At 37.5% G+C, this 10,970-nt stretch overlaps 3 protein-coding genes, 1 long non-coding RNA gene and 1 other non-coding gene across 5 annotated transcripts; 4 read left to right on the top strand and 1 right to left on the bottom strand.

The window, feature by feature from the left end:
• Positions 1-379: 379 nt before the first annotated feature.
• On the top strand, positions 380-2,689 carry LOC113759228 (serine/threonine-protein kinase SAPK3-like). The gene is made up of 6 exons (XM_027301797.1): positions 380-509; positions 1,634-1,689; positions 1,817-1,873; positions 1,979-2,032; positions 2,101-2,193; positions 2,302-2,689. The coding sequence occupies exons 1-6, from the start codon at positions 380-382 to the stop codon at positions 2,443-2,445; spliced, it is 534 nt and encodes a 177-aa protein (XP_027157598.1). The 3' UTR covers positions 2,446-2,689.
• A 48-nt stretch (positions 2,690-2,737) lies between these two features.
• LOC113763449 lies at positions 2,738-3,201 on the top strand. The gene is made up of 2 exons (XR_003467349.1): positions 2,738-2,852; positions 2,953-3,201. It is a non-coding gene; the product is annotated as an uncharacterized LOC113763449 (long non-coding RNA).
• Positions 3,202-4,731: 1,530 nt separating this feature from the next.
• Positions 4,732-4,805, top strand: TRNAV-AAC. The gene has a single exon. It is a non-coding gene; the product is annotated as a tRNA-Val (tRNA).
• Positions 4,806-5,093: 288 nt separating this feature from the next.
• LOC113761478 lies at positions 5,094-8,204 on the top strand. The gene is made up of 3 exons (XM_027304480.1): positions 5,094-5,410; positions 5,984-6,319; positions 7,148-8,204. The coding sequence occupies exons 1-3, from the start codon at positions 5,276-5,278 to the stop codon at positions 7,973-7,975; spliced, it is 1,299 nt and encodes a 432-aa protein (XP_027160281.1). The 5' UTR covers positions 5,094-5,275; the 3' UTR covers positions 7,976-8,204.
• A 181-nt stretch (positions 8,205-8,385) lies between these two features.
• Positions 8,386-10,938, bottom strand: LOC113761479 (malate dehydrogenase, glyoxysomal). The gene is made up of 9 exons (XM_027304481.1): positions 10,790-10,938; positions 10,325-10,540; positions 9,927-10,241; positions 9,547-9,636; positions 9,365-9,448; positions 9,243-9,278; positions 9,047-9,136; positions 8,868-8,962; positions 8,386-8,778 (listed from the first exon to the last, which is right to left on the bottom strand). Exons 1-9 carry the CDS (start codon positions 10,859-10,861, stop codon positions 8,706-8,708), a joined length of 1,071 nt encoding a protein of 356 aa, XP_027160282.1. The 5' UTR covers positions 10,862-10,938; the 3' UTR covers positions 8,386-8,705.
• Positions 10,939-10,970: the final 32 nt, after the last annotated feature.

The following is a 10,970-nucleotide window of genomic DNA, read 5'->3' as shown; positions in this document are numbered from 1 at the left end:
TAGTTTTTAGGTTCTTGAATCCCTTTTTGTTCTGGTTTTATAGATTTGTTGGATTTTCATGAATTGGTTCTTTGTTAGCGACTTTTGGGTAGAGTCCTGTGAATCTTGATTTGGGTTTTGGCAAAATTTGGTCAAATTTCTCATGTCTCTTTGGAAGTGCTATTTCTAATTGAAAAGAATAAAAAACGAGCTAGCCCATTTTGGCTTTTTATGAAATCTAAAATTTGAGTTTTTAAAGGGGTGAACGCTTCAGTTTTGATTTGGTTTTTCGGTAAAAGCAAGAAAGATTGTTGTTTTTCATCCTTTTGTGGAGTTGGAGATGATTTGAGTTTGTGGACTCGAGAAACTTGAGGTTGGTTTAATGTGCTGAGGTTGTTCAATGGCTGTGGAAGATTTGGTTGAGATGAAATTCAGGCTTGCTGATGGCAGTGACATTGGACCAAGCAAGTTTAGTCCTTCTACAATCGTGTTATCTCTAAAGGAAAAGATGACTTCTTTATGGCCTAAAGGTTATAGTTTACTGAAATCTACACAAAAGTGCTAATTTGCTGTACTTCATATTCCAATTCTTTTGTTTATTTATGCTTTGATGTTTTGTATTGTGTTCTATCTAAGCTATGAAAATTTGTCTACCCTTTTGTAGATATATATTGTGGCTAATTTTGCTATCTTCAAAATCTGGTGTTGTTTTGTTTACTTTGCTGTCATGGTTTTCCATTTTGACATGTTTGCAAGATGTTTCTCTGATAAAGGATTACCTTACGTGATTCATAAGGTAATTTTTTGTTCTTTGGCTTGTTTAATCTTGTTCCTACTGAGACTTCTGTCTATAACTTTCTATGGTATGACATCCAAGTTCGTTTCATAAATAGTTAAGCTAATTTCTCCAAATCTTTTCATACATTATTTGCATTTTCAGCTTTCTTGTCTGACTTAAAACTTTACTGATTTAACCTCCTAGCTGCAAATCACTCGTCCCTCAGGCATAGGCTGATGCACACAAAAGGAAATGTAGACATACAACAAAAATGGGCGACAGTGGGGAGGTGGCAGGTTAACCCATGTGTCTTATGTTGAAGCAAATAAAAGGAAACTCACGCTATCTTGCCTTCCTTTAGCCACTGAAATTACTCTACCATCTCTAGCACTGTACTTCCCAAATCCATGTTAGACAAGAAGTGATATTTAAGCACCTGAAATTCCTTCATTAATAAAACCTGAAAGCAGGTATCTAAAGTTGTAGACTTCATCTTCAGTGGTCCTGCTAACCTGGGACTTAAAATTCTTTCTTTTATTTCAATTAAAATTTCAAGAACAAGGTCTTCCATAGTAAGTTATTGGTGTGCTAGATTCCTAAGGTAATTTTACAAAAATTTTTTTTGTAGGAATGCTGAAAAACATAAATTGAAATCACAAAATGAACTTAATCAGACATGGATGACCATTCTTCTACAATCCAGCAGTGATAAAATTTTTTGTCAAATATGTACTAGAATAACAAGTAAATTCTTCTAACAAGAACAATGAAATGAGTAACTGTCTAGAAGCTTTTTGTTGGAAAATCTCCACCTAAGAAACTGCACTATAACAAGCAACTGTCCTGATATCTAATTCTCTGGCTGGTTTGTTATAGCCTTGCCTGCACTAGGCCTAGGTAGACTGCCCATCCAAGCCGGAGGCAACATACTGGTGTGCTCGTGCAAAGTCTGGAACAAAGGTGGCAATGCAGCGTAAACTAATGTTGTTTCTTTCATGGCTGAATTTGCAGCACCTGATCCATCTCTGGCCTCTCCATTTGACCAAACACTAATCTTAGGTTGTAGTCCTTGGATCGCCTCAGCATTGTAGTGCTGGTGGATTCAATGAAGATGAGGTGTAAACACATGCAAAATATATTTCGTTTGCCTTGATCTCATTTTCTTTTGGCATTGATTTTATAGAGAGATACTTATGGGACTTTCTTATTGTTAAAACGCAGGCTCGCTTTTTCTTCCAGCAGCTAATATCTGGTGTTAGTTACTGTCATTCAATGGTGAGATATTAGAACTATTTATTCTTTTTGAGTCCTCTTATTATTATCTCATTGTTCTCTCAATGCAGGAAATCTGTCACAGGGACTTGAAGCTGGAAAACACACTTTTGGATGGGAGTCCAACACCACGTCTTAAAATATGTGATTTTGGTTATTCTAAGGTTACAAATCTTTGCATTTGGAATTAAAAAAAATTGTGATTCAATTGACTTCATATTTTTTTCTGTGGATAATTTGAAATTTTGTTGGTTTCTGGCATTTACTTGCAGTCCGGTTTGTTGCACTCACAACCCAAATCGGCAGTTGGAACACCAGCATATATTGCACCTGAGGTCCTGTCAAGGAAGGAATATGATGGCAAGGTCTGTATCATCAAAATTCTTGAAGAATTTACGAAGATTCTCTCCCTCTGAGCATTAGTTTCCTCTTCTAGTTAACTCTTTACTGTGATAGTATAATGGAATTTCCTCCCTTTTGCTGTGATATGGTATTACTAGATCGACTAGTATCCCCAACTTGCATCCAAACATAGTCAAAAGTAGTAGTACTGTTTCTTCTAAATCAGCAATATGGCCCTTGTCTCAAGCATCTTGTAAACTTTGTGCTAGTGGTTATGCTTGTTCAGTTCATTTCTTCCTGCTTAATAGGCAGGCACTGCTGCCTACTTTCTGCTCATTAAATAGTTTTGTCTCAAGAAGGTCTTCATTCATTTTGTAATTGCTGTCTATTTTCTAGATTGCGGATGTATGGTCCTGTGGTGTGACATTGTACGTGATGTTGGTGGGAGCTTATCATATTGACTTAATTGGATTTTTGTTCAGTATGACTATTCATTCAAATTCAATAGTGTATGCTTGTAATGGCATATTTTTTTGACTAAAATCGATTCTAATGCATATGATACTTTTCTTTCAATGCAGTACAATGCTATTAAATGCTCTTCAGGAGATGAAAAAGGTTGGCTTTTGGATATGCTCATGAAGATGACTTCAGTTTGACACAAATTGCTGCTTTAGTCTATGTTTTTGTTTGGAAAGAGTACTTTGTTTTTTTGGATGCGTAATGGCTGTTACTAGTTGAACTGATGTGAATTTAGTACTCTATTGTTTGGATGGATAATGGCTGTTAGTACTTGAACTAATGTGGGCTTTGGAACCCATTTTGGTTAATGTGTGTTGTGATGAATTTAGAGATGTTTATAACCATATATATATATTTGAGGGTTTATTGTACATTAATTACTATCGTTTTTTGCATTAGTTGAGCCACAATTTTCTGCTATGGTTGTTGAAAATGCAATAGAATTGCAGCTCTGGTAGACAAAGTTGTAAGTTCACTGAGTGACGATTATTCTTGTCACAGAATACTAGGAGTGAGAGTGACAAGTTCAAGTCGTCACTGTGCACGTTCAAATTTGTGACGACTTCTGCTATCTTTTATGACAAAAAAATTTTGGAAACAGTGACAAGAAATTTCGTCACAGAATACTATTCTTTGGTGACGACTTAGTCTTCGTCATTAAATAATAATATTTAGTGACGACTTTGTAGAGGTTGTCACACATACCCATTTGTGACATAGAATTTGTGACAACGATGTGACAATGGAAAAAGTTGTCACTATACTCATATAATGACGACTTTCTAATTTTTAGTGATGACTTTCTATTGTCACAAAAGGTCAAATTTCTTGTAGTGTACCAAAACCCTAATTGTAAGCCACCAAACCCCAAACTAAAGAAGAAAATTTCAGTCACCTACAAGTAGTAGAAGAAAAGCAAGACAAGGCATCTAAAAAACTCACTCATTGAAAAATACATTGGAAGTAAACAATGATTGATATCATTGTAGCAAAGAGTCCATGATTATGACTTCTTGGAAAAATGCAAATCTGAAAAAGAGATTCTATGGTTGCCCAAACTGTGGAGTAAGTTTGAGCATATTTCATTTTAGTTGCTTGAAAAAATTGGTTGTTAATATGGAATGAAAATCAATTCTTAATATGTAGTGTTCTTGCACTTTTAGTGAATCTTGTTGGTTGCTATTTTAAGTGGTATGATCATCCAATATGTAGTAGATCAGTGTCAATAATATCTAACTTATTAAAAGCTATCAATTGATTAGAAACTAAGCAAGAAAGAAGAGTTCGGGAAAAACTTTGGGCTACTTTGCTTGTTTTTTGGATGTCCATTTTGCAAACTGTGTTGAACAAGAGTTCAACTACAGCCTAAAGAGAAAATGAAACATATAAGATAAAAGCAATATAATTTTTGCACCTTTATCACCGGCATTATTGTCGACATAATATTGAAGAATAAAGAAGTTAAAAGTTTTCTTGTTTAATCCGGTTTATATTTATGCATTTGGTGGTGGTTGTGTTTCTTAAGAGAAAACAAAGTGTGTTTTCATATTTACCCTTGAAATTATAGACATGTAAGAGAGGTGTGTGCTTTTTGGCCGGAAAAATGAGTGAAAATGACTTTTGGGACCAATTGGGCAGACTTTTTTATATCTAAGGGACTATTATGGTTAATTTTAAATATTAGGGACTAAAAAATTTTTTTTGCAAATATGAGGGACCAATTTGACAAATTTCTCTTAATGTTTTGGTCTGTCCTGTCGACGGTCCATTAATATATAACGTAATAGCAATTACGTTTTTGTGAATTTAAAAAGATGATGTTATCGACCATAGCATCTGGTGTCGTGGTGTAGTTGGTTATCACGTCAGTCTAACACACTGAAGGTCTCCGGTTCGAGTCCGGGCGACGCCAAAGCCAAAACTATTGTTGTGTCCGTAAAACATCTCCACACGACGTCGCTTTTGCCCTGCTGCGGACGACAATTCCGTACGCTCCTCAAATTTTTGCTGCAAACGCGGACAAGACTGGCCTTCTCAAAAATTAAAAAGAAAAAAAAAAAAGAAGAGTCCATCACAGCAAACGTCCACGTCATCTTTCCAATAGTATAAAAGCAGCCGCATCATTCCCCTCCCTCCCATTGGCTAAAACCCTCCACGTCATCGATCGTCCTCTCCACAAATTCCCACCGCAAACACAAGTAAAGTACTCCTCCGTCCCTCATTCCTCCTCCACCAGCTACAGCTTAAAAGTTAAAACCCAGACTTTCACCTAATTTACCCCCAAATTCCCAACCAAATAGAGGAGACGTATACTTCCAGCATCAACCAAACAACTGTTTTATCCTTTACCAAACAAACAGCGCTTCCAAGTAATTTTTTGCAATGGCTTTGAGTTTGCGGCTGCCATCAATGAGGATTCTTGGGCTTTCTTTGGCTTTGATCGCAATTCAATTTTCATTGTCTGCGGCTTTGATCGCCACCCAGGACATCAACCCTCCTTACCCTAAAGCCATATCTGTAAGTTTTATGTTCATTAGAAAAAAAAGGAAAGAAAAAGATTTTATTTTTATGTTTCCTATGCTGATTTATGGCCTTTATTTATTTATTTTTGAGTATCTTCAATTTGGCTAAGATTATAGGCCCTAGAAGATACTTCCGATGAGAATTAGTCTTTTCAGCTAAATTTTTATCTGTTGACTTACGGTTGATTCCCCTATAATATGCTCTTTAATTCGCATTATTGATTTCTTTGATGTTAGCTGAAAATTAGCTGGATGAGAAGATACTAAAGGAGTATAATTTATCATTCTCTCTCAATTTTTTTTTGGGTAGAAAACCTGGTCTACATTCACCTCTCTTGTTCCAGAGATGCTATGCCCCTGTTTTATTTTTGGTAGAAAAGGGTTTTTTTTGTTTGGGGGAAAAGGGAGGGGGGCGGGTAATAAAAGGGGGAAAAGGGAAAATTTTGGAGTTTTGCTGTGGTAAAATTTTGGTAATTTTTTTCTTCCGACTCTTTTGTTCCTGAAATGTAACATTAGAAGTACGTTAAGTATTTGGTTTCTAATTTTGATTTAATGTTTATCTGATTAGGATTTGAGGGATGCGATTGTGAAGGGATTAGGATTTCAAGCTGAGGATTTTACGATATCCGGGTTCGATTTAAGGGACGCACAAGTGGGTAGATCTGTGGCTTATGAATTTGACATTGAGGTTGATAATAAAGTTCTTCCTTTTAAGCTTTTGGAGGATGTAAACAACTGGGATTATGTAGATTTACCTATATTTCGAGCTGATCATGCTGTGAAAAATGGCTTGGTGGAGAGGCAGAAGTTGGATGATCAGATGCCAGTCTTGGCTCCATTTCAGTTGGCAGGCCCCATGGAAATTTGGATTCAGGATGCCAAGGACATGAGGATTTCACTGCCGGTAAGTTGAAGCTGCACCTGTTTCTAATGTATTGCCTGGCGTGTGTTTGTTTCATTTCCTTTGTGGCTTGATTTTAATTATCTGGAAATGTTAGTCTCATTTGTTGAATGGTTTGCTTTTATGATAATCAGAAGTTAAAGAGAAAAATCTCCTGTACTTGTCTTTAAGTTTTAACTGTTTTTTGGGATAGCTTATTTTTAAAGAACACAAAAGGTTATGGTAATTTTCTTTGTTGTTTAGACTGAGAGGATGGATGCATCTTTTAAAGACATTTTCTGCCTCTTTTGTCTCTTAGGAGTTGCCTAAAGTGCTTATTTTCTAAAATAGATTTATTTTATAACCTAGAAGCATTACTTATGCACATTACACGTGTATTAGTAATCTATGTTTTGCACTTTAATAGTGGTCTCTGCTGCTTATTTTGGAGCATAAAAACTCTCCAAGTATTGGGTCGAGCATTACTTGATATCATTTGTTTTGACTGTTTATGTATCTATGATGTTACTGCACAAACAGAACTTTCCTATTATGGATCTGTTGCTTTCAGAGTATCATACTACCTCAACTATTTAGAATTTGTATTGTGGTAGAGAAGCATCTTCGAAGTTGTTAGGTTGATCTTTTTCAGATCACTTGTTTCATGAATTCATAGTGTTGTATACACATAAACGTGTTATACAAACATTACCGATGTGTTTTCATTTTGCTTTTTGTTCAATTATCCATTACCATCATTAAGAATGATTGTGTGTATCTTCAGTTTATGCTGCTTGTTATGTTTAATCTGGCTTCATATGTGATTAATTTGCTTGTGGTGATGATATGCAGCATGATGTCGATGCTGGTGTTCTGAAGAAAGTGATATTGGCAGATGGTGCTGTGGTCACTGTTAAGGGTGCTAGATCTGTCAGCCTGCGTCACCCAATTGAGCTTCCACTTCCCTTAAATAGGACAAGTAACAGTTTTGCCTCAGGTCTTCTAACTCTTGCGGAACGCCTACGTTATGCTTCTCGCACTCAGGGTAGCCCCCTGCTCTCCCTTCGCATAGTTGGTGCAACATCGCTGACATCCCCAACCTCATCAACACCTTCTACCACTAACAAGCTTAAGCTTAAGCGGCTTGCACCTGGCCTTGTGGAACTATCATCAGCATCAAAAGTGAAAGTTGTGGATGCTGTCTCCACAGTTGATATGGAAGGAGAAGCTACTGCCCTTCTTACTCCTAATCATTTCTCTACATTGTGGCCTGTTGCATCCATCAATGGGTCAAACCCAAACTTGCTTGGCTTCGAGTCGCTGCTCTCCTCTGTACTGGGTCCCAAAGCAAATAAAAAGGGTTCTTTTAAGTTGTTGAAGGCAGATATATCAGCTCAGACATTTGTCAAGATAGGTTTTGGAGTAGAGAAGAAACTAAAAGAAGGAGATCAGCAGTTAAATTGGGAAGATATTCCAGCCTGGAGGACAAAACCTGAGACAGTAAGAATGCATTTTGAAGTGTTGGCCAAGGTGGATGGCGACAAGATTGTACCAGAGAAAGTTATGCAGGTTAATCCAGTTATTGTGGAGGATGCTGTGGCACCAAATGTGCTCATGGGCAACACGACCATGTCAAATACTCCTGTTGTTCACCCACCTCAAAATCCTTTCAGCCTGTGAGTTTAAGGTGTCTAGTTTATCGAGAGAGTGTAAAGAAGAAATTTTTCTCTTTTTCTTCAGTTTTCTCCTTTTTTTATTTTTTTCCTGTACTGAGGCTTTGGTCGTAATAGTAATGAAGACCATTGCCTGAGGGCTATTAGATACTGTAAAAGCTCATTAAAGAAGAACAAAAGGGCTTGATAGTGTAAAGTTTGTGAATATGATCAAGATATTTCCTTTAACTATTTCATGTGCTGCTCTGGTGTAATCTTTCATCTGTCATTGGATTTTTTGCCTTACCTACCTACTCCTATGACTTCATTTTGTTCTCCCGTTGACAGAATTTATACTACCAAAATCCAGAATAGTTTTCCGACAGAATGCTTATACGGGAAACTCCACACATGATTGAAAAAAAAAATAAAAAAATCTTGAGCTGAAAGCGGATTATGATTTTACTTCATATATTAAGGCAAACATCTGCAGTACTTTTACTTTACATAGCTTTTTCTGATCTGCAGATGATGTTGGCTGCTAAACATATTCATAAAGTTCTTTCTGAATGAAGTTAATTTTCCTTTTTCTGAATGAAGTTCTTTCATAAAGGACTTCCACTTGTCTCGCTTAACTTCCTATCCAGCAAATGTTAAAACGCGAGGACTCTCTAACTACTAGGTTCCAGAATATCTTTCCATGACCCAAGCGTGCTCTGCTTTACAAGCAATTTCAATGTAGTCATGAAGCTCACTGTTCATTTCTTTATGAAGGAAATCCCTTTTTGGATGCTCGCTGCTAACTCTTTCTTTGCTTTCTCCAGTCCAACCCTGTAAGAAGTAGCAGCAAATAACTAGAATTATCTGACGTGTCAACTCTTCTACCATATGCCATGACTGAAAGAGGAATTGCATCATACCTCTCATACTCATTCAAGGGTCCTATTTGATAGACCTCTTCAGCTCCGGTACGACCAAGTCGTACCTTTGTAGCAAAGAAAGGGAGTTCCGTGACCTATGGGATAGTGGTAGGGGATGTGTGAGGAACTGACTGAAAATGTGAGGAGATACTGTACAGAACAGAGGTATGGATAAACACCTGAGAAGCTACAAAAGCACATTCTACGACGCCAGCATCACCCCTAAGCCCACGCAGGCATGCATCTGCATATTTGACTGCAGCGTACGCCTGTTAACAAAGTCTTTGTGTGAGTGATTCAATATGCTACAGATCCAAGAATCATTCTTGGACTAATTTCAATTGTTAGTTACTTCAGCATAAGTTCAAAACGAACCATTGATAAAGTTGCAGAGCCAGCCCCAGCCTTTGCCTGCAGAAGGACATTCACAATCAATGTCTTGTTATTCAGTCCAAGAGTATATAATCCATGCCTCTAGTGAAAGGTGATTTCTATACCTGAACAACTTCTGTTCCACCATCTTGAATGCGTTTTGTCAGGTATTCAGTTTCATCTGGTGTAAATGAGCACGGAGGCTTAACCTGCAGGATGTCATCGAATGTGGCTTCTTGTTCAATCTAGTTTTAGTCCCACACAAAATTCTCTGCTGTTTAAAATAGAGCATTGTTTGATATCTAACCTGTGAAAGAAGAGGCAGAATTGTTACTCCAGCATGACCACCAACAACAGGAACATCAACTTCCCTAGGATCAAGTCCCAAAACTTCAGCCTGTAATAATGTTCACAGGAGCAGTAAATCCGTCAGCAATATCAAAATTGCAGAACAACATGCATAAGATATTTAGAAATATGCAACCCCTTAAATTTTACTGAGTACATAAACATTAGGCACAAATAGAATTGAACAAATACAGACCTCTTAATAATTTTATATGCTGAAGAATGATTAGCCTAACTTAAGCAAACCGTTGAAAGGCAAAGTAAATGGACAAGGAGTTCAAGCACTTGAACAATGAATAATGAGGTATTAGTAGATAGTAAATTTCTGAAGATAGATACCACAAAAGTATTAGCTCTGACGACATCAAGCATGGTAACTCCCAAAAGCTTCTTTGGATCATAAGTGCCTGCCCTCTTGAAAACTTCTGCAGCAATTGGGACAGTAGAGTTCACGGGATTGCTGATCAAGTTCACAATTGCATTGGGGCAGCACTTTGCAATTCCTTCACACAGGGTCTTCACAATTCCAGCATTAATATTGAAGAGATCATCCCTGGTCATTCCAGGCTTCCTGGGAACACCGGCAGGTATAATAATGAGCTCCATTCCTGTTAGAGCAGCCTCAAGCTCCTGTTGCCCAAGAAAGCCCCTCACCTACAACCCAAATAACAGACTGTTCTTTAAACTTCTAAAGCCAAGGGACAATTTTCATGACGTAATACATGGAAGTTACGTACCACAGCACCAGTGTCCATGTGGCTAATATCAGCCGTGACACCAGGGCAATTGACAACATCATAGAGATGAAGAACTGAGACTAATGGATTCATCTTCATTAACATTGCAAGCGGTTGGCCAATCCCTCCAGCTGCACCTAATATTGCCACTTTGAATCCAGGAGAACCACCTTTTGCTCTGCAGTCCACCCGCTCCAACATGGTATTTGCCTCCATCTTTCAGTAGATACAAAACACAAAATATCAGCTCATCCCATGCAGTAAACAAGTAAAGTGCGCATTTAGCCACTGAAGCACAATTTGCAAGAAAATGGTTTTTTCAGAATTCGAGTAAAAGAATCAGATCCAGGAAAACTAGCATAAAATGGAGTACATGCACAAGTTAACAACTGCTGCTGAGCATCAATGAATAATCATCAACAGTCAACAGAAATAAAGGGATCTATCTTTGAAGATAAAACAGACCTGGGAATTAGTGGGATTAAGATGAGCTGATAGTCTGGCAATACGTTGCCTGGCTTCCACAGCAGGCTGCATCTTCGCGTTGGACTGGCTTTTGCTACCTTGTGTGTCTAAGTTCGTATGAAAGTTTCATTTAGCGATTATGAGTGACTGCATTTAAACCAGAAAAACAACGTCGGATGGA

This window comes from Coffea eugenioides, chromosome 2 (genome assembly GCF_003713205.1).
Source record: "Coffea eugenioides isolate CCC68of chromosome 2, Ceug_1.0, whole genome shotgun sequence".
NCBI lineage: Eukaryota > Viridiplantae > Streptophyta > Magnoliopsida > Gentianales > Rubiaceae > Coffea > Coffea eugenioides.
This window is presented reverse-complemented; position numbering and strand designations above follow the sequence as displayed.

Excerpts from the sequence above, each read along its gene's own strand:
- LOC113761479 (XM_027304481.1), bottom strand. The coding sequence starts at position 10,861 with ATGCAGCCTGCTGTGGAAGCCAGGCAACGTATTGCCAGACTATCAGCT. Across the intron at positions 9,449-9,546 it reads TTCTGCCTCTTCTTTCACAG|GTTAAGCCTCCGTGCTCATT; the intron begins GTTAGATATCAA and ends GACATCCTGCAG. Across the intron at positions 9,279-9,364 it reads GTGGAACAGAAGTTGTTCAG|GCAAAGGCTGGGGCTGGCTC; the intron begins GTATAGAAATCA and ends GTCCTTCTGCAG.
- LOC113761478 (XM_027304480.1), top strand. The coding sequence starts at position 5,276 with ATGGCTTTGAGTTTGCGGCTGCCATCAATGAGGATTCTTGGGCTTTCT. Across the intron at positions 5,411-5,983 it reads CTTACCCTAAAGCCATATCT|GATTTGAGGGATGCGATTGT; the intron begins GTAAGTTTTATG and ends TTATCTGATTAG. Across the intron at positions 6,320-7,147 it reads ACATGAGGATTTCACTGCCG|CATGATGTCGATGCTGGTGT; the intron begins GTAAGTTGAAGC and ends GATGATATGCAG.
- LOC113759228 (XM_027301797.1), top strand. The coding sequence starts at position 380 with ATGGCTGTGGAAGATTTGGTTGAGATGAAATTCAGGCTTGCTGATGGC. Across the intron at positions 1,874-1,978 it reads GTGGATTCAATGAAGATGAG|GCTCGCTTTTTCTTCCAGCA; the intron begins GTGTAAACACAT and ends GTTAAAACGCAG. Across the intron at positions 2,033-2,100 it reads TTAGTTACTGTCATTCAATG|GAAATCTGTCACAGGGACTT; the intron begins GTGAGATATTAG and ends CTCTCAATGCAG.